General features: G+C 33.3%; 1 protein-coding gene across 1 annotated transcript in view; it reads left to right on the forward strand.

The window, feature by feature from the left end:
- LOC125496516 (uncharacterized) overlaps positions 1-21,682 on the forward strand; it is a 36,813-nt gene extending 15,131 nt beyond the window's left edge. The window contains exons 2-7 of the mRNA XM_048641997.1: positions 19,466-19,708; positions 19,795-20,148; positions 20,302-20,505; positions 20,550-20,740; positions 20,830-21,185; positions 21,255-21,682. Of these exons, the coding sequence (XP_048497954.1) occupies positions 19,466-19,708; positions 19,795-20,148; positions 20,302-20,505; positions 20,550-20,740; positions 20,830-21,185; positions 21,255-21,682 (1,776 nt within the window). The remainder of the gene's footprint in view (positions 1-19,465; positions 19,709-19,794; positions 20,149-20,301; positions 20,506-20,549; positions 20,741-20,829; positions 21,186-21,254) is intronic.
- The last annotated feature ends 1,235 nt before the right edge of the window (positions 21,683-22,917 follow it).

Below are 22,917 nucleotides of genomic sequence, written 5' to 3' on the forward strand. Positions count from 1 at the left end.
GCAGCTTTGTTAGAAAATTTCTTAGTTTTACCTTTGAAGTTTCCATTCTTCATGTTCCTTACATCTTTCGAAATTTTCGAACCATGAGGGCTGCTTCTTCTTCTTCTGAATCCGAATCATCTTCATCATCTGCTTTGAGAGCAATTGATTTTGATTTGGAGCTTTCACCATATTCAGTATCAAGGTGAAGCTCATGAGTCATAAGTGACCCTGCCAGCTGTTCTAAGTTGAACTTAGTGAAGTCTTTTGTTTCTTGAAGAGCAGTGACTTTAGCCATCCATCTGTCCTTAGGAAGACTCCTAAGAACCTTTCGAACCTGTTCCTCAGATGAAATAAACTTTCCAAGAGAAGCCAACTCATTAATAATGTTAGTAAAACGAGTAAACATGTCTCGATGCTTTCTTAGATTTCATGCAGAACAGTTCATATTGATTCATAAGTAAATCAATTTTCGATCTTTTAACTTCATTAGTTCCTTCATGGGTTACTTCTAGTAAATCCCATATTTGCTTTGCGGATTTGCATCCCATGATCCTATTATGTTCATGGGGTCCAAGTCCACAATGCAACAGTTTAATAGCCATGGCATTTACTTCCATTTTTTCAAAATCAGATTTGTCATAATCAGAGAGGGGTTTTAGAGTTACCTCATTTTTGTCATTTGTAGTTGTGACTTCGAAATCACCAACTTCAATGACTCTCCATACCTGATAATTTTCAGCTTTGATGAATATCTCCATGCGGTTCTTCCAATAGTTGTAGTACTTCCCATTGAACATAGGAGGCCTTTGAGTGGAATAACCTTCTTCAAGTTTCTCGGTGGTATTCATTGTTCCTTGGATTTTTTTCTCAATAGGGTTTCCTATCTTACGTGAGTTCTAGCTCTGATACCAATTGTTATTTCCTAGGAACACTACAAGAGGGGGGTGAATTGTAGGTGTAGAAATAAACGTAACTTTTTGCGGAAATTAAAACTTAAACGAATAAACAAGCTAGAGGAACACAAGGGATTTTTACGAGGAAAAACTTCTTGGGCCCAACAAGAAGAAACAACCTCGACCACTAGGGATTTTAAACTCATCTTTCACTAATTAGGCCAAACAACTTTGTTACAACCTAATTCTAACTCGAGCCACACCTTGAGTTCCTAAACTCAAGTTCCTGAGCCACTGTTCCCTTAACAGAGTTCCTCTCAACTTCACTCGAAGTTTTCTCACTCATACAAGCTTACTCAAAGCCTCTTCTTACAGAACTTCACTCAAAGTTCCCTTACCCCAAAAACCAAAATACAATTGATCGAAATAAGCTTAGTGGAATTAGAGTAAGAAGCAAAGAACAAATGGCTATTATGAGAGAATGAAGGCACTGACACTTAATTAGTTAAACTCACTTAATTACTTAGTCAGACACATTTGGAACTTATTTAGACTTCATATTTATAGTGAATCACAAAGAACGTGGGAGTAAAACTCGATTCATGTTAAGTCCATTAACCCATGATGTTCCTTCCCCTAAGGAACACGTTTCTCATCATGTCCCATGATCCCATGATCTCATATGAACGTGGATATATTTAGCCACAACTCCTAAAGTATAGGAGTTCCTTGAGCTTTATCCGAAAATCAGTTTAATAAAAACATTTTATTATTAAAACTGAATTTTAATCTTTAAGAAAATTATCTTTTAAATAAACTTTCTAAAAACCGGATATATTATTTCTTATTTTCCGAAAAAAAAATCTTTTCTTAAAAAGATTTTCTTTAAAACTGATTTTCTAAGTTAAACTGAATTTCCTAATTTTTAGGCATGACTTACTCAATTCATATAGTACCGTTTAACTACAGCACGCCTAAGTCTAGTTCCTTTATAACAAGTTCCTTTAACAATTCGTTTAGTGCCACTTAGTTTGTTCCTTAAAAGGAACAAACTCTCATTCTCAAATAAACTGCCACTGTTCCTTACCATTCTTACTTTGTTCCTTTATATGGAACTAGAAAATAAAACGCCTAGCTTTTATCTTCTTGATCCAATGCTTGCTCCAGTATCAACTTATAGAAACTTCTTTACTTAGCCTTTGAAATCCTCTCTTGACTTCTTCCTTGACTTCGTATTCTCCCAATTCTTTCTTTGATACCTTAGAAATCATATACTTAAATAACTCATTAGTTCACTACTTAGTTTGCATCTTTGTTTCTTTGTCATCATCAAAACTAAGGTTCAACACCATCAATACTAAACCAGACATTGCATTCTCTGTCAACTTAATAGCTAGATTTAGCTTTGAACCTACAAACATACGTTGGAATGGTGTAAAACACTTACTTCATTATACGCGGATAACAGATATGGGATTATTTTATCCATGAGACGAAAATCCTACTATTGTAGAATTTGCTTGTGCAGGCTACCTATCAGATCCAATCAATGCAAAATCACAAATGGATTCTCTTTTTAGCTATGAAAATACATCAATATCTTGGAAGATAACAAAACAGACTGTGATAGCTATTTCATCAAAATCAAGTTGAATTAATCGTACTTTATGAAGCTAGTATATAATGTGTATGGTTGAGATCTTTGACCCATCACATACTCAAGGAAAGTCGAATAAAAAGCAACAGAAGTTACAACCATCATCCATGAAGATAATACCGCTTGCATTGGGAAAATTCAAGAAGGTGATATCAAAGGTGAAATAACAAAGCATATCGATCATATAATCTTTCCACTCACGATTTGGAGAAGGAAAGAACAATCAATGTCACACAAGTTCAATCATGCGACAATTTGGTCGACCTACTCACAAAGGCACTACCAGGCAAGAAATTCTAAGAGCTTGTACACTTGATTGGTACGAGTCGTCTTCGGGATATACATTAAATTGAAAGGGAGCTCTATATGTTATGTACTCTTTTTTTACTTCGTCCAAGTTTTTATCCCATAGGATTTTTCTTTGCAAGGTTTAACGCGGTATAAAAGCATACAAGCATATCATCAAAGCCCAAACTATACTCGTTTTCCTTTATGTTTTTTTTTTTATCTCATTAAGATTTGTCAAATGTAAAGTTTATAATGAGCCAGTTTTCACCCCGTAGTTTACGTTTTATGATCCGTTCAAGGGGAGTGTCATAATATATTATATAAATAGTGACTAGAAAAACCAACTTTGTATTTACCGCCTAAGATTAGACGTTTCATTGTGTAATTGCAGTGACATGATGTATCACCGCGTGAATCATTCACCCATCACTATATATACTGCATTTTGTGGAAGAAAATATACAACATAACTACAATAGCAAACTCTCCCAATCTTGCTTAAATCTCTCCATATTACAACACATTGCACTTTAAAATTTCCTAACTAGTTTTTAGAATCGGGCTATTCCCCTGGTAATTATAATTTTAATTTATTAAAATTTTACTTCAAAATTAGAACACCAGATACTAATTGGTTTAGTGGATAAAACTTCATTAAATAAGTTTGAAGTTATGGGGTTAAATCTAATTAATAACATGTATTTTATAATTTTTTTAGTCATATGTGGAGCACATAAAGTAAACACTTCAGTGCAGAGCGCCACGTGGCACAATTCTTTATTTAGAAACGTCGTTTAATATAATAATAATAGTTAGATTTTCATTTATTAATATAATACTAGTATTTGGGTCCAAGCGTTGTCTCATATTGATGTTGTTTTCCGAATTTGATATGCATTTTTTTCATTCCCATTAAAATATATTAAGGAAAACTCAACATTTAAAAGGTGCAAATATTATAATGTGGACAGTTAAAGCATAATTAAAAGTTGGTTGAGATGGTAATTGTGTCATGTATAATAGCAAGAAGTCACGGGTTCAAATCTTGTTGCAAGGTGATTTTACTTTTGTTAATTGACATAATTTATGTACACATTATTGGACAATTCTCGCACACGCTTTTTAATATAACAGAGGTGCCACATGGCGTGTATATATTGCCACAGGCACACTTTTAAATATATTTGTATAGATTTTAAGATGATAACACTAAATATTACTTGGTCTAGAGGTTAAAACTTTAGTAGTCATTTGGATTACATGGGAAGCCAAAATTCTCATGAAATTGCAATTCATAAGAAATAAATTACTTAATCAAATTGATGAAAAATTAGTTAAATTGTTTGATGACAATGGCTGAATTAAATTCCCATGGAAATTTAAGTAACTTCCTCCATTTTGTAGGAACTCAAAATTTCTATGAATTTCTAATTCCTACATTTCGCTATTTTATTGTCAACCAAACAACTCACCAAATTTTCAATTCTTAGGAATTTCTATTTTCCATATTTTGTCATATCAACCAAATAATCAGTTAGTATATAAACTTGAATTCTTGTAATCAAATCCTATACCATGTAATTTCTAAATTTTTTTTTATTACATGTGGACACATGTAGTGGCGGATCCAGGAATCTGGGAAAGTTGGTCACACTCTACGTAGCACGGAAACGGATATAGGGACGGCCGGATGGGTACAGGGATGCAAAACGTCAAAATTAAAAATTTAAAATGGGTACGACATAAATTCAACTAAAAGAAAAAAGAAACAACTTAACTTGTAATTGCAGAACCAAGGCTAGCACCATATGCTAGTTACAATTGCTCTAAACTTGCAATGTACACGATTCCGAGTGAAATCACTTTATCTCCACAGATAATCACACCAAACTATTGATGTATCAACAAAAATCACAAAATACTCCCAATATCAGAGCATAGCTACAACATGAAAAGGCCAAAATATACTTAGGAGAGTGCCACATGACGTCATTTCTTATTTAAGAATGCCTTTTAATATATTGATCTATATAATACTATAAAGCAGTAAGAATTTGCTTATGTGTCAAGAGCAAATTGAATTGTTGGTGTGTGTCAATCCTTTGTAATATCTTTTACAATTTTTTGCCACGTGTATTTGCCTCTAAATATTTCTGTTATGCATTACTTTTTTTAGGCATATAATTGGAAAGCTATTTAAGAAAGTTCTCTGTTATGGAATGTAAATCAACTAAATTTTAGGAATCGATTGCTATTAATTAGTAATTACTTATGCATCATAAAACTGCCAAAAAAAATATATCTCCTAAATCCGATATTTTACGAACTAATTAAAAAAATCATAATCCCCTTAAATACGGTATTTTAGAAACTAACTTCATATCCTCTAAATTCGGTTATTTGAGTTACTAATCATATATTTTGGCACTAATTAAGAAATAAATTTATAGCAAGAAGCTGATAATTTAGGTACTACTTAAGGTATTAAAACTATTTAAATGAACATGTTGTACTCTCTTCTTAAACCGAAATTAAAACAGAGGTCTTAACATATTATAATATTAAACTTAAAGTTTACCAAGGGTCGTATTAATCATACAATAAGTTGTATTATAGGTTTTTTTTTTAAAGTTCAAATTACAAGATCATTGACCACATATCCATACCATCAAAATTATAAGTTCATTGCAAACTATAAAATCGTGGCCCGTCATATTACAAAGACTACATTGTATCTCATAAAACGATGATAATTATTAGTGAGTTACAATGTGATTAGCAATACAAAACACGATTCACGATAAAATCAATAATAATTGATATTAACACCTCATGTATAACACAAAAAATAAACATCTTATGTATTAACAGTTAGCTTGCATAAGAGAATAAACATCTTATGTACTAACACTTAGCTTGCACAAAAGAAACATCTTATGTACTAATACTTGCATAAAAGTCTAAACATCTTAAACATCTTATGTACTAACACCTAATATTAAACTATCAACTGAAAAACGGATTAGCCAATATATTAATAAATAAGAAAAGATAACAAAGTCTCAACAAAAGTTAATCTTTACTTGGCTCATGAGGTTTGTAAAACTTAAAGGAGGGTAGTCTAATTGTAACAACAAGCATGAGATGTCTTAAAGTTTAGTATAATAACAATGGGACCCCTTTCATTGTACAAAATATCACATCGCAAATATTTAAAGTCCGCTAGGAATATGCTATCTTAACTGGTAAATGTATGGCATCTCTGTGTAAGGTGAAAGATTAAAATTACATATAGAACTTATGTGAAATTTATTGTCCATAATTTTAGTGTAGTTGTATCTTTGTGAAGTTTACAAGTCATATACTTCCTCCGTTTCGAATTACTTGCTACATTTGAAAATTCCACTATTCATGAATGAGGTTTGACCATGCATTATTTACTATTAGATAAAATCAAATGTTATAATGTAATATGTTGTCGGATTTGTCTCAATGTATATTTTTCAGAAAATCAAAAAATAATACTTTACTCTAATAAATAATTAAAGATATTAGTAGTCAATGTAGTGCATCGACAAGCGTGAAAGTCAAAGTGTAGCGATTATTTTGAAACAGAGGAAGTATATTTGTTTAGTTTATTCACAACAACCGAATCACAACTAAAAAAAAATATTACCATACATATGAAATTTGAGAGCTCATAATTTCTAGGTGTTCATCTCAAAGAAAAGATAAAATGTCATATAATATATTTTTCACATATAAATTGATTTTTATTTCTATATATTACCGTTCATTTGGAACAAGTATTATTGAGTTAGCTAATCACAAACTCACAATAAAATAAAAAAAGGGTGAATTGTGCATGTAACAAAATTGACAATACAATTTATTCTATATTTTAGTTTCCAAAATAAATAAAAAAATATAGGTCAAATAGTATGAAACTTACAAGCTTTAAATTCTAAGAGAGGTGCATAGAATCTTACTTCTATCTAGAAGCCGAATATAATCTTAACAAAATCTAAGTCTGCTAATAAAGTTCCAAACTGTAACAAACCTTACTTAGAACTCTTAGTTTTCACTGCCATAAAAATTCTGTCTTTTTCCATCTTAATTTGAACATCTAGAAAGTGAATCATCATCTTCATATAAAAACTTATGTATAACATCTGAATCTCACACATCTAACGTATGATAAAAACACAATCAAATTCATTTTTTCTCCATTTTTGAAAATATCAAGTGTGTTCAATGAATCTGTGGTCAAACTTTTTGGATAACTTTTTTCGAATAAATCTGGAATTGAACGGGAAATTTTTTTCTTTGATAACATAAGATTCAATTGATCACATGTAGCAATTTTTCGAATAAATCTCCATTTAATTTAAATATGATATTGCCTAAATTCAGGAGAAAGGTTCAATTAAATGTAACAATTCTAGCTATGTTTTAAATCTCCATTTTCGGTTTGATATTTGCACGGGTTCAGTTAGCCATATCAAGCCAAACGTTTGAAATTTTATTTGTGATAAAGATCACAGGATCTCAAGACAACAAAAGAGTGGGGGTGAGAGGGACTGTGGAGATTAGGGACAATAGAAAGTGGAAAAAGAAGTGATTGCATGATTGAATCCCAATAATGGAGCGAATTGTGATTTTATTTGGTCCTCAATGTGAAGCAATGTGTAGAGCAAAAACTTTTTCAGTCAACGTCACACGATAATATTAATTACATCAGTCATTGAACGCACGGGTTATAAGCCAGTTTTAAAATATTCCTCAGAAACAATATGATTATAAAAAATTTGAATCACGATCTAATATTCACCCCATGATTTTGGGAGAAACATCATAAAGTCACAAAATTTATAATTAAAAAAAATTCCGTGCATTTTACACGGGTCAAAACCTAATATAGATATAAATATACTTCGTAAGCCCATATAGAAGACAATTTTAATACATTTTTGGGTTCCCTTCCCGCCTCGGCCCTTAATGGTCGCACGCTCGCACTTCCCAAGACTCAGGCCTGGCCTTGGTGACATATAGCAAGTGAAGAACTGAAGATCCTCTTAAAATAATATTTGAATAGATTTGTCACAGAGAAAATAATTTTTATTGATGAGTTATAGGAAGTGAAGGACGAGAAAAAGTGAATAACAAAATCACCACATAAGTTGATCCCTCTCCGTTGTTTATTTGATTTGATGCGATTCATTCTAGGCATCTGATTTGGTATAATAGAAAAATGAATCTATCTAATAGTTTATTAATTTGCTATAATTGTATAATTTAGAGTTCTGACCTAATTTCTTAAAAAATACTTTTATTAGTTTGGCGGCAACATAACATGCAAAAGTATCATGTCTTGAGTACGTGGCCCTTTAAGTCGATATGATCATGTAACTTATCACATCACCGTTTCCTTATCTCCACAAAGATCCTTCCTCAAGACCTCAACGCGGAAAAGGCAGAGTAATACTCCCTCCAGCTTCGTCCCATAATATGATGCATACTTCATTTTTTATGGGTCAAATTTTATAATCTTTGACCGAAAATTCTCATTTTTATATATAAAAAAAATATTTATGTGAGATCTTGTTAGATTCGTCTTTGTGTAATTTCATAATATCAACTTTTTATATTTTTTTATTAATACGAAATTGAAGATATTAAAGATCCAAGTTACATCTTGGAGACCATATAAAAAAAAACAAGCACTATATTATGGGATGGAGGGAGTACTTCATATATGTTCATAATTGCTGATGGAAATAGATAACCGGCTTTTGGCGAAATCCATTTATGCAACTATTATATGTATACTTTTGGTGGAGAAAAGCCACAAGGGTAAATGATGTAGAAAAGACTTGATCTTAGGTGTTGGACACCATCTTTCAGCATTTTAAGGAATTGGGTCGGCTCAAGTGGTGAATTTTTCCATCTTCCCTAACATGATCTAGGGTTCGATTTCTACCCCATATATTTGCTTGGGATTTAAGGGGGGAGGGGGAGTTGGGGGTATTTGGCTTGTAATGGGCCTCTTGGTGAGGTGTCCTGTGTGAGGGCTTCTTTGAGGAATTTTTCTTACCAATTTTTTTTTTAAAAAAATTTTCAACACTTTAAATACGTAAGTAATTGACATCCACGTTGTATATGCACATATGGGTCTAATGGTTTCCATAAAACAACTACAACAATCGTAACCAGAGATGTATACCCAGGCAGAGGCTAATACTACTTAGCTTGACGTTATTTTGTCACAAATGGAAGTTTTTTACGTGGTTGGACTATGACTTGCAAAGTTTCCTCATATGTTTGAAACCTCTTACAAAATTTTCCATCTACATTATGTAAGTAATACAAAAGATTCATAAAATTGTCATGTCATATACGACAATAACGCCTTCTTAGTGTTTGAAAGAGGGGAAACACGTGAGAACTGAGAGGCGTCTAATAATAACTAATTTTTAGGCATGGACTATGTCTCAAGTAATTATAATTTTTATTTATTAATATTTTATATTAAAATTATTCTTGGAATCTAGTGGTTTCGAAAATTGAGAAAATAACTAGGCAGATGATACAACTTCTAATTAGTCGAATGATAGCTGCAAAGCCTAGGAAGATTTCTGTCAAAGATCAAGAGTGGATAGAGGAGAATAAGAACAGAATTGTATAGTTGTTTGAAGAGCTTGGTTAAGGGAGGTCCAACCTAGTTGGTTCGCTCTTACTTTGTCCTTGTTTTGGTTATAATTGGTTCTTTTTTGGTAATTAATATATACTTTACTTAGCAAAAAAAAAAATTTTACTTTAAAATTATTACGCCAAACGTTAATTGCTTTAGTGTTTAAGACTTTAATATGTAAGTTTGAAGTCCTGGGATCAAATCTCATAACTTGTATTTTCTAATTTTTTTTGTATTGTATGTGATGTCCTTGAAGTGAACAAATAAACTATCTAACGTATAGCGCCGTGTGGCATATTTCTTTTTTTAGGAATGTCATTTAATATATTAGTATAGACTATATTGAACATTTAAAAAGAGCTAAGTTTATGTGTGCCTGATTCATACTAATATTATTATGGACTAAAGCCACCCATATAATATATATAGTCATCCTTTTTCATATAATAACCACAAAAACCACACCTTACCGCTTGCAAGTCACGATACATATCCATGTACCGAAAAGATGAATTGGATAGCCACGTTAGGAGGAATTTATTTGATGATATTGAGGCTGGGGTCCGGGTTCCCCAAATTCACAATAGTTTGGCGCTACAAAAAAACAGGTGTTTAGGACATAGCTATTACCAAAAAAAGACTTGCACAATTAGTTCTCAATTATAAGAGGTTGAAGTTAAAAGACGGTGATGCAAAGGCTATGCTAGATTATTTTACTAAAATGACTAAAGATAACCAGAATTTTTTTTACATGCATAGGCTAGATATAGACAGGTCTCTCAAGGGCATTTTTTAGGTTGATGCTACGAGTAGAGTTACTTGAGAGGAGTTTGGGGATGTATTAAGTTTTGATGTAACATACTTGACAAACAAGTATGAACTACCATTTGTCAATTTTGTTGGTGTTAACCACCATGGCCAAGCATATTGCTTGGATGTGCATTGGTATCCCATGAAGACACTGAAACTTACCAGTGGGTGTTCCGTATATGGTTGGCATGCATGCATGCGGAAAAGTCTGATTGGCATCCTAACCAATCAAACAGTTGCAATGCGAGGAGCTCTATCCATTGAAATGTCTGATGCGCTACATCGGTGGTGTTTATGGCATATCACCTTCAAATTTGTAAAGAAACTAGGGGGATAAAAGAACTTTCCGGATAAAAAGAAGGCACTTTTGAAAGCAATATATAATAGTTTGACTGAGGCGGAGTTTGAAGAGAGTTGGACTGCAGCTATTGTGAAATTTAAATTGCAAGAAGATACATGGTTGTCAGGATAATTTTGAACTTCTTTAGTAATAGAATTCCATGTAAAATTTTGAATTATTGTGTATGGTACCAAAAGCTTTCTAAAGTGGTACAGAAGGCTTTATATAATGGTACCTATTTATAACATTTTGGAAACTCTTTGCTAATATAGATACCAATGTGGGAAATTGTTAGATACCATTGTATTAAACATATATCTACAACGGTACTACTTTTGTAAAACTAATGATAATAATATGTACCAATGTAAGAGATGGATGGTACTAATATGTTTATTGATACGAGGTTCCACAAGTGTTCGGTTTTTAATACGTCACATATTTCTGGCAGGTTTATATGAAAAGAAAGAGATGTGGGTTCCTGCCTATATGAAACATTTGTTTTGGGATGGTAGAAGACCACCCAAAGAGTAGAAACTATTAATAGCTTTTTCGATGGCTATCTTGACAAGCATACCTTGTTGTATCAGTTTGGCCCGGCTTATATGAAAGTGATGGAGTCAAGGACAAATGATGAGCACTAGGCTGACGCCAACTAACTCGCACATGTATTTGCACCCGTTGGCCATTGGTTTTGCTGTTGAAGAAACTTTCCAATTATTATACATGGATGCAGAATTCAAGGAAGTCCAAAAGCAATGTACTAAATGCTTATGTGTTAATGGGGTATCTAGGAGGGCTAATTCTGAGTATGTGTTGGAAAATCAAAAGTAATCGACGAGATCGAGAAATCGGGTTATCCAAAATTTTAATTTTTTTGTTTATGAGTAGTTTTGTAGGATTAAAAATTATGATTTGCAATATTTTCCATCTATGATTATTGGGTTGTGGATGATAGTATGATACTAGCTCTTGCCTTTTTGCTGTGTTGGTTTTTATACTGATTTTCTCTCTCTTTCATTTAATCTCCAAGCTTCCCATTTTTTTCTCTCTCTAAAATAAAATTTAAGCTGTAATTTTGTTTAAACTTTAATCTCTTCTTCATTTTCTAATTCTGATTTGATTTTATTTGTAATTAGAATCCTTTGTTGGTAATTTCTTATATACTTTTTTTAATTAGATCTAGATTTTTGATTTGATAAAAATGGTTATTTCGAATGAATTTTTTTTGTTAGATGGATTAATGAATGTATGTATCTTTTTCAGTGGAAGAAATTGCAATATTCAACTTTTAGTTGAATTCAGTTTTTTGACTTTGATTTTGATATGATTATTCGTAAATCGTAATTCATTTACCCCTTTTTGTGAGCTTTAATTTCAATCGAGGTAAAATATACAAAAGGTATAATGTCAAGACCAATGTTACTCAAAAGTGATTTTATCAAGATGCATGGATATTTGATATTACTCGTACGTAATTTTCCTGAATTGGTACCAAGCACAATTGAATTTGGTACCAAACACAAGATAATTTGGTACCAAATACTAGTAAATTTGGCACTACATACATGATATGATTAATGAGATGGATACTAATTGCTCTTCAATATGGTTCCAATAGAACATTGGATTGGTGCCAAATATTTATTTTAATTTTTTGTCGAGAGGTCGGAACCAACTTAGTAACAATGTGGTACAATTGGTAGCAAATTTACAGGCAATTGGTACCATTCTCATTATTAGTTTGAATTAGGTAGGAGAAGAATGTTTGAATTTAGCAATTTGAATTTGTAAGTGTTATTTCAAACCATATAAAAGGTTGACGTTACAAGACAAAAATATGCCCTATTTCAATTTTAATAGCAATAGAAAAAATTGAAGATTGTATTGGTTGAATGATGAGAAATTGACAAAAGAGAACCCATGTTGTAATACAGAAGAAAAAGAAAAAGAGGACAGAGAAATAAGGTTCACTTAGTCAAGGACATTAATTATGAGAAACCGTTAATTGATTTTGCTAAAGAATTTGTTTGGAACAACTTATATAACTTGTTTAATTATTATTTTTGCTAATTTTATTGAGGTATTCATGGAGATTAATTATGAAAGTAAGTGAACTAATGGTACGGTGGTCTTTATTCAAATTAAGTTCATGAGTTGTAAACTTGTAAAATTGGTTCTACCTTTGGGATCTTAGTTTGATTCTGAAGGAAATTGTCTTATGAAGGTTAATCAAATTAGTTTCTATGATTATTGTTACCGTTGAGGTGCCTATGAATGAAAAAACTAGCACCGAAAAGCATCTAATTCGCTACGACTTATTTAAAAGAAAACATTATTCAAATGGTACCAATTTAATGTCACAATAATGTACGTTACCAATTTAAAATAGTTGCCAAAGTCTTGTGGCTTGATACGTAGGACTTGGAATTGGATTTTGTTATACAACTGTCATTGGTTGATCTTGAACACCAATAAAAAGGTTTTGAAAAACATATTACTTTATTAATAAAAGCAGGATGAGCACGGATTGACTAATTAATTGTAAATGTTTTAGTTTTGAAAAAGAAGTCGGCCAATAAGTTTTTACAGGGATACTCGTAAACTTAATTGGATATTGGAAAACTATTAGGACAATTTAGAGACTTATCCAATGTAGATTTTCCCGTCATAACTTCATGATTTGTCATTGGACCAAAAATCGAGTTTGGGGGGGGGGGTGACATGATCTCATGAATCACATTTACCCATTGCTAGCCTCTACTTAACACGATTCATAGATCAGACTATAGTTTTTATATAATTTAATAACCAAACAATCAATTTCAACACCCTAAAAAGTTTAATTAAGTTGGTTCATTAAACACAAGCAGAACAATTTTTAGTGATAAGTTTATTAGCAATCAATTAATAGGAATCTTAGAGAGGCTAGTAGTTGTGGTATTTTCTCCTTTGAGGATGGAGGATCCAAATAGCGAAGAAAGCTCGTTTAGATAACGGTGTCTCACTCTTCGAAGCAAGTACAAGGACCCGACATGGTGGGATATATTTTGGAGTTCGAGCTGGGAGTGTGGCTTTCGCGCAACACTTAGTTTTTTGAAGGAAAAAAGAAAAATATGGAAGAAGTTTATTCACAAGGCCGTGGGTATACTTAGAGAATATGAGCAGGCAGCAAAGATAAGCAAGGTGGAGATGAATCATGTGTAGCTGAACTCTGTATAGAAATCTCCAGAAGAAGGCAAGTACAAGATCAATTAGGATGCAACCATCTTTAATGATAGAAGCACTGGATTGGGGGCAGTTATGCGAGATAATACTGGAGATGTGTTGGTTACCACTTGTTTTAAAGTAGAGGGAAGCAAGGCCATCTTTGAATTATGTGATCCTTGTGCTAATTATAACGTTGAGCCATAAATATAAAGACATTATGCAGAAATTGTAAAAATATCATTAAAATATATCATAAAATAAGCATTATGATCATACTTTTGTCCAAAAAAGCTCAATTTTGAATAATATGACTATATCAAACATTTAGTTTGAGACTTTTGAGTCCTTGATCTAAAAGGCGGGGCCTGTGTTGTTGGTCGCTTTGCACGCCCTATTAGACGATCCTAGAGGGAAGATATGAGGTGGTTGTGGCGGAGGCCATGGCTTTGAGGCACACATTGAGGACATCCATGGAAGCGGGGTTGTGTTGGAGACAGATAACATCCAAGTTTATTCTATGCTGAAGAAAGAAAGAAAAGATCTAATGCTGCTTTGATCAATTTTGAATCACATTTCTAACTTAGCTCTTTCATGCAATGTAATTAATCTCTTATTCTTTTGTCAAGAGAGAAGGGATTGGGGTTGCTCACAACTTAGCTAAACTAAGTGATAGTTTTGATAGTCTACGGGTTTGGCTGGAGGAATTTCCTCTTGATGTTCATGTTGTTGTAATGGCAGATTTGCAGGAGATCATTATGAATAAATTGGTTATTTTTCTCGTAAAAAAAATTAATATGAACCTAATACAACTATCCAAATTATCTTATCAGGCATGAGAACATTTACTTAGATCTTGATTAGCAAAAATAAACATACGAGGTGATGAAAGCAATAAATTTATAGGCATACATATATGAATAATATAAAGAAATATTGAAGGTTAGAATATACAAGAACATATGAACTGTTTAATGATCTGTATCATGAAAAACTTGTTAGTAACTTTAGTGAATTAAAATGGAAATGAAAGGTTAAGGACCCTCAAGAATCATACCTTTGTTGCCTAGGTCTGATCGTAGGGACGTCGGAGGAATCAATCATTACACTAGTAGAAAAACGACGATTTGCGTCGCCTGAAATGCGTCGAATGTAAAGCCAAACGACGCAAAAGTGTTCTTTGCGTCGCACATGAAGAAGAGTACGACGCACATCATGTGTAAATGAGCACCAGCCACCAGGATGAGCTATCTGCGTCACATCGACCAAAGGTGTGTTGCAAAAGCCCAATGTGCGTCGGACCACGTGACCCATATGACGCAAATGAATTTCACTATCTGCGTCGTATGGTACTTTAGTGCGTTGAAAAAGACCAAATTGCGTCCGACCTCATGGCCCATCCGACGCAGATTCGCGGCCCACCAACCAACTCCAGCCCACCGCACCCCTTAACATTCCCTTAACCTAAATTCTCTCTCTCAAATTCTCTCACTCTCTCAAACTCTATGCGTCGCTTCTCACTCACTCTCAAATTCTCCATTTCGTTTGTTCCTTCCTCCAACCTAAATTCTCCCTCCCTCCCTCCCTCCCTCCCTCCCTCAACCCTAATTTCTCCTCGCCCGTTTCTCTTAACTTCTAAACTCTGTTTTCCTGCGACCTTCAGCGAACGAACGACACCAACAACACCAACAACAAAGTACAATGAACGTTATTGAAGAAGAGCAGCGAACGACAATTGAAACAAAATTTGCAATTAAAGTCTCTCAAATTCTCGCTGAGGTTCTTTTCAATTCTCTTCTAATTATAAATTTCTTTGTTTTTCGGAAAAAAAAATTTTGGTATTTTTTTTTTAATTTATGGTATAAATTAAAATGAAATTTATTGAATTCCAGATCTGCAGACCAAGATTTTATATTTCGAATTTTCAGTGAACAATTCGAAGAAGAGCAGCGAACGAACAAAAATTCGAAGAGAAGATGTTCATTATTTTTGTATAATTATTTTGTTAGTTTGTTTAGATTTTTTATAGTTTGTTCAGATTTTTGATGGTTGTTCATTTTGGTAGTTCATATCTCGGATAATTCCTTTGTTAATTTCATGATTTTGATAGTTCATTATTTTTGTATGATTTCATGATTTGCAATTGTTTGTCTGCAAATTCAGTTTGGTGTAAATTTTGGAATGAGGGTAAAATTCAGTGTGCAAATGGAACGAAGATTATTGTGGATTATTGGTGGATTATTGTGGATTTAATTTTGGAAGTTGGAATCTTTGATTTTTTTTATATATAAAATGCTAATTTGCGTTGCACCTAAGGGAATATGCGACGCAGATTTCTTTTTTTAGAAATTAATTTTGCCTGATTTGCGTCACACATGGCTGAAGATGCGACGCAAATGCCTGATTTGCGTCGCACCATATACAACGTGCGACGCAAATAGGTAAAACATCTGCGTCGTTTCCGCATACGACGCATGTCACTTGTAGGTCATCTGCATCGACACATGTGCCATCGGACCTAAGTCCGACACAAATAGGGGTCCCAGGTCCGACGCAAATCGACCTTTCTCTACTAGTGTTAGCCTTGAAAAGGTGAGTTCTTAAAAACAAACATTCAATGGAGGAAGAAGAAATATTCTTGGTTTGATCATGTTTGAAAGAATTTTTGAGAGGTTTTGATGTTTATATATAAGTGTTAAAATATGTTGTAATATATGTCAAGTTCGTTAAACAATACAAGTGAAAACAAAGTATTTATAATGACAAATACAATTAGAATTCGAAAAACAAAAGTTGCGGATAAAAAAAAGCTTGCACTACGCAGGCTCGATGCACTTAGTGCATTAGTGTCGTGTGCCACGCAATAGACTCGATGAGCTTAGCAAATCATGGTCGCGTCGAGCATAACAATGTCACGTCCAGCGTATCATCCTTGTGTGCAAGACATTTCTGCTTCTTTTTTTTTTGCCGAAGTTCAATTTTTATCTTAAACAATCATTTTAACTTATCTTGATCAAAAGTTATCATTGCATAACAGATTTAAATCACAAAATCTAGTTTTATGAAAATAATTTAATAAAAAATTTGTTTTGAAATTAATTAATTATACTGAATAATTAATTGAGTTTGAAATTGAATTTTAATTTAAATGAACTTTTAAACATTATCTTGGGCTTAAAAAGGGTTTTGGGCAAGACTTTTGATTGTTTCTCTTTAGTTCGAACCAAGTAGAACGACGATATGTTTCATCATTTGGTACTAAAATAGGGAGACACAATTATGTGTCTACAAGTTGAAATTCTTAGTAAATATGAACATACATATAGTGCCTTGCACTGTTGTAGTTCAAGGGATACATGAAGTGTTTGGTAAAACTTAGTAATTGTTATACGTCTATATAGCAGCAAATATAACACCAACTTTTTAATAAAAAATTTAAAGTGAATATGACCCTTATTTTTAGTATTCGTCACAAAAGATTCTCTCTTTCTCCTCCTTCCTTTATTAAAGATCAAAGAAGATTAGAAAACATATGTGTTTTATGACTAGAGTATAATAATTATTGAAAGAAAAAGTAGTGGACCTCTAACGTATGATGATTTTATTGTGTGTGGTTTATTTTGATTCTTATATAAGTTCATGTTGTGAATTTATTTCTTCTGAAATTTTCCCTTATTTCGTGCACTCTAATTAAAATTGGCTGCCCTATTTCATTCAACATCTATGAAATGAAATAATACATACCAATTCATGCAAATTGTGTGAAACAATCATACTATTTTGTGTACATTGTACGTATTCAGTAAATCTGATTTATAAGCATGGTATAAAATATCTAGCTACTACATAACTGGGCTATTGCAACAATATGGTTGCAACACTTTTTTTTGTGTTGCATTATTTAACAAATAGTATAATGTTGCAACACTTTTAATCGAAATGTTGCATATTACAATCTAATGCAACATTTTAAGCAACGTTTTAGCCAAAGTGTTGCATTCTACTGATTTAAGCAACGTTTACACGCAACCCTTTATGAAAAACGTCGCATTGTAGGAAATAAAAAAAAAAAAGAAGCGAGCTATCCAAAAATAACGCGCCATCCCCAATTTTTCCCTGAAACAAATTCATTCCTCGTTTCAAAAAGAAAACATAAACTTCATTCCTCAACCAGCCAACCGCCACTGAAGATTTCTCAAACAAACATTGAATATTCCTTTAAAAAATTAACAAAACAGCTTATTCAACCGCCCTTGTTGCAATTTCTTAGTTTCTTTTAAACTTCCGAGAAGATTAGTTAGGGTTTGCAACTACTTCATCCTTATTCAATTCTAACTCGAATTTTTTCATAATTTAATTTCTTCATTCGTATATACTAATCTGCTACTCGCTGTGACGAATTCCAGAAAGGAAAAAAGGCATTTTTGGCGAATTTTGAGCTAGGTTTCACGAAATTTGGGGGAATTTTCAGCAAGGATTTCACGAAATTTGGGCGAATTTTACCCTAAAATTTATAAGTGTTCGTTTTTCATCTTATTATGCTTGAATTTTTTTTCTGATTTGAGAATTATGCTCATCAATTTTATCACCTTCATCTTTTACATACCGAAAGTTTCTGGGATATATTTCAATCAAAAGTTTGGGCGATTTCTGAGCTAATATTCTGATTTCTAGGCGTTTTATCTCCAAATTGTAAGCGTCCATATGAGTTTCTTATTTTTGGGCTATATTATGATATATGGTTATCATGCTGAATTTTCCTATTTTTTGGATTGCTGGATGAATTGTGATATATGGTTACTAGAATGTGCCTGTGCAAGTTGCACATGGACATTAAAAATTGTTAAAATTAAGTAATAGTATGGCCACAACTAATTGAAAAGGAATTGCCATACAATATTTTTAAGCATTTAGATTTTAGAAAATAAGAATATTATTTTACAGCTTTTTACATATTGAGCTGCTCAATAATTAGGCGTGGCTGATATCAAATGTCTATAAGTTTCCCACAGTGATAATTTGCAGTTCATGGTCATTTTAGTAGTCTCTAGATACTTAATTTTGTTGCTGTAAGTAATATAATTACTTAAATTGAGTATTATTTTAAGTTGCTTCTAAGTTTAAAGTTTCAGATGCTAGGTTTGATGTTTCTTTTTTTATTCTTCTACTATTGGTCGTCATTATTGTTGTGCTCATTGCTGCATCACTGCTGTATAGCTCTACTTCTGTAGCTATTATTGTGATGCCATTTGTTTTGTAAATTTAAACTTGACTAATGTTGACACCATAAGACTAAGTTATGTCAAGGTTCATTACTAGTATTTCAAAGGCTTTGGCAATTGAAAATCTTTTCTCATCTTCATGAATTTCTATGCATATCGTGGAGTCAATTACAATAATTAGGTTAAATTTTAATGATAATTCCTATAATATTATTGTTCGTGCGGTTATAGTAGTATTTCAACTGTATAAGTTTCATTGATTGATGATAATGGTTTCATTTAAAGTGTTTGTCAATGATATATCATTTATATTTTTATGTATGAAATTTTATCATTTAAATTTTAAATTTCACGTTAGTTGACTAAAAATTTCAGGATAGTTTGAGGGAGGATATGAGTTGGATGAGGCTACCTAGAAGCTTGCCTGAATTTGAAAATGGATTGGTTAATTTCCTTAATGCTTCATTTGCTAAGGCATCCCGAGGGAATCAAATTAGATGTCCATGCAAGCAATGTAAGAATCGGTATTGGTGGCATAGAAGTGAAGTCTATGATCACTTAAAAGTGGATGGCTTTGTGGATGACTATGAAATTTGGAGTTTCCATGGGGAGGACCATGTACACATGGGGCAAGTCGATGTTATGGAAGAAGATAACTTTGTCATGCATGCTAGCATAGATGAATTAATGCATGATCGGTTCAGAGAGACCATAGCGGGGCTGGGAACTCCGAAGGGCCAAATGAGGAAGCTAGAAAGTTTCATAGATTGGTGGAAGAAGGCAACCAAGAGTTGTTTCCTGGATGTAAGACCTTTTCAAAGCTATATTTCATCATTCGACTCCTCCTTTACAAGACTCTTCATGGTCTTAGTAATGTGGCTTTTGATGATCTTCTTAAGCTTTGGAAAGAGGTTATTCCCAATGCCAACCTTCCTTCAAATTTTAATGAAGCTAAAAAAATAATAAGAGATTTAGGACTTGATTATCGGAAAATTCACGCATGCCCTAATGATTGCATGTTGTATTGGAAAGAATATGAAGATGCAGAAGAATGTCATGTTTGCCATACATCAAAATGGAAACAACCGGAAGAGAATCAATAATGAAATGGTATAGCTAAGCTTTATAAGAAGAAGTCTTGCATTCCGGCCAAGGTATTATTGCATTTTTCATTGAAACCTAGGCTTCAAAGGTTGTTCATGTGTTCCCAGACAGCAAAATCCATGGCTTGGCATGCTGATGAACGTGAGGAAGATGGGAATCTACGTCATCCGGCGAATGGATTGACATGGAAAAATTTTGATTCTCTGTATCCAAATTTTTCCAAGGACTCTAGAAATATCCGGTTGGGTTTAGCTAGTGATGGGTCCAATCCTTTTCGAACAATGACCATTGCACATAGCACATGGCCTGTGGTTTTAATCAATTATAATTTACCCCTTGGATGTTTATGGAGCAGGAGTACCTTATGTTGTCCTTGTTGATTCCTGGTGCCGAGTCTCCAGGCAATAATATTGATGTCTACATGCAACCCTTGAAGGAAGAACTTTTAGATTTGTGGAATAATGGAGTTCAAACATATGATAAGTACAATGATCAAACTTTTCAATTGCATGCCACATTAATGTGGACCATTAGTGCTTTTCCAGGGTACTCAATGTCGTCTGGTTGGAAAACCAAGGGTAAATTTGCATGGACTTTCGAAGACTATTGGATGCAAATCATCCTTTTCGAAATAGTAAGAAGGCTTTCAATGGAAAAGAGGAGCAACGACCTCCTCCAAAACCCTTAACTGGGATCAAAGTTCATAGTGAGTTGTTGAATTTTGAAAATTTGTTTGGAAAAACTGTTAGGAGGAGGAATGATCCCCAGTATCCATGGAAAAAAAGACCATGGTTTTTTGAATTGCCATATTGGAAGGATATTTCTTGTCGGCATAATCTGGATGTGATGCACATTGAAAAAAACCTTTGTGACAATCTACTTGGGACTTTGTTGGATATTAAGGGAAAAACAAAGGATCACGCAAAAGGTAGATTTGATCTTATGGATTTAGGTTTCAAAGAAGAGTTGCATCCTCAACTTGCAGATGATGGTAAACATGTTTTCTTCAAAAAAGGAAGCTTTTCTATGTCACCTCAAGAGAAATATATCTTCTGCTAAGCTTTGAAGGAAGCAAAACTACCATATGGGTGTGCATCTAATATTGCTCGTTGTGTGAGTTCCTCCAAAAGGAAAGTTGTTGGGTATAAAAGTCACGATGCACACATTATATTGCATTACCTACTACAAGTTGTTGTGAGAAAATCTTTACCCAAGCATGTGGCAATTCCTCTCATTAGGCTTAGAGCTTTCTTTCGAAAGCTTTACGGCAAGGTTATTGATCCAAAAGACCTTGATAGCTTGCAAACTGAAATAACTGAGACATTATGTGAGCTTGAGAAGATATTTGTACCTTCATTCTTTGATATTATGGTACATCATCCTGTTCATTTAGTGGCTCAAATTCAGCTTAGGGGTCCTGTGCATGGGAGTTGTATGTACTTCATTGAACGATATCTCTGTACATTAAAGTCATATGTGCGTAATTGAAGCCATCCAGAGGGATCCATGGCAGAAGGGTATTGATTAGATGAGTGCTCAAATTTCCTTGCACGGTATATGCAAGGAGTGAAGTCAACTCATTCCAATGAAGACAAGGAAGGTAAATTGGATGTTATCATCTTTAGAAGGGTTGGTCATCCATTGGGAGGAAAGAAGAGAAGGAAAGGCAACTTATTCATTTTGGATGCTAATTCCCTTCAACAGGCGCATCGATATGCCTTGTTCAATTCTAATAGAGAAGAATTCAATGAGTATATCAGGTAAAGATAAATAATAGCATTAATTAACTTACCAACTTAATAACTTACCTGCTCATAATTATTTTTGAAAATTATAATGCAGTGACCATGAACTGTATGTTAGTTGTCAGTCAAGGAAAAGTAAGTGGGCTCAGGCACGAGACCGTAGCCATGAGTTTACTAAGTGGTTTAGAAATAAAGCAATGGTGAGCGATGTGCCAGATCACATCTTTTGGTTAGCTAAAGGTCCAAGTGCTACAACAAAGAGATATTCAAGCTATTACGTTAATGGCTTTAGATTTTACACCAAAGAACGTGACAGTAGATGTAAAACTCAAAATAGTGGTGTATCTTTAGTTGCATTAACTCCAAGCTTTGCAAGCACTAAGGACAAGAATCCAATTTTGGGGAAGGTGGCTTACTTCGGTTATTGAAATTATAGAGCTGAATTATTGGTCTAAGTTTAGCGTTGTTTTGTTTCGGTGTGAGTGGTACCAAGAGGAGAAGGATAACTATGGGCTTCCTTGTGTTAATGTCAACAAGTTTTGTTCCTTGGATGATCCCTTTATTTTGTCATCTCAAGTGCACCAAGTTTGGTATGCTCCAGATCCTATTAGCTCGAGGTTGAATTATGTTATGAATGCAATTCCAAGGGACATTTATGATTTTGGAGAAGGTGAAGAGGTTGCACACTCTAATAGGTGTGTGCCCGAAGACAATGGCTCGACTTCCCTTGTTAGTATTGATGATACAGAATTAACTTATCAAGGGAAGATATAGAGCCTATGGTAATGGATGCAAATGTCACTCTTAATGGTGTTGCAACAGATGAGCAAAACCGTGAAGACTCAGATTTTGATGATACCGTGTGGGATTGGATGGAAGCAGATGAGGAATTCGACAATGTTGCTGAATGATTTGACCATATAGATTACTTTTTTTGAGGTCGTCTTATTATAGCATCTGCATTTAAGCCTTTATTAG

This window comes from Beta vulgaris, chromosome 4 (assembly GCF_026745355.1).
Source record: "Beta vulgaris subsp. vulgaris cultivar EL10 chromosome 4, EL10.2, whole genome shotgun sequence".
In the NCBI taxonomy this organism is placed as follows: domain Eukaryota; kingdom Viridiplantae; phylum Streptophyta; class Magnoliopsida; order Caryophyllales; family Amaranthaceae; genus Beta; species Beta vulgaris.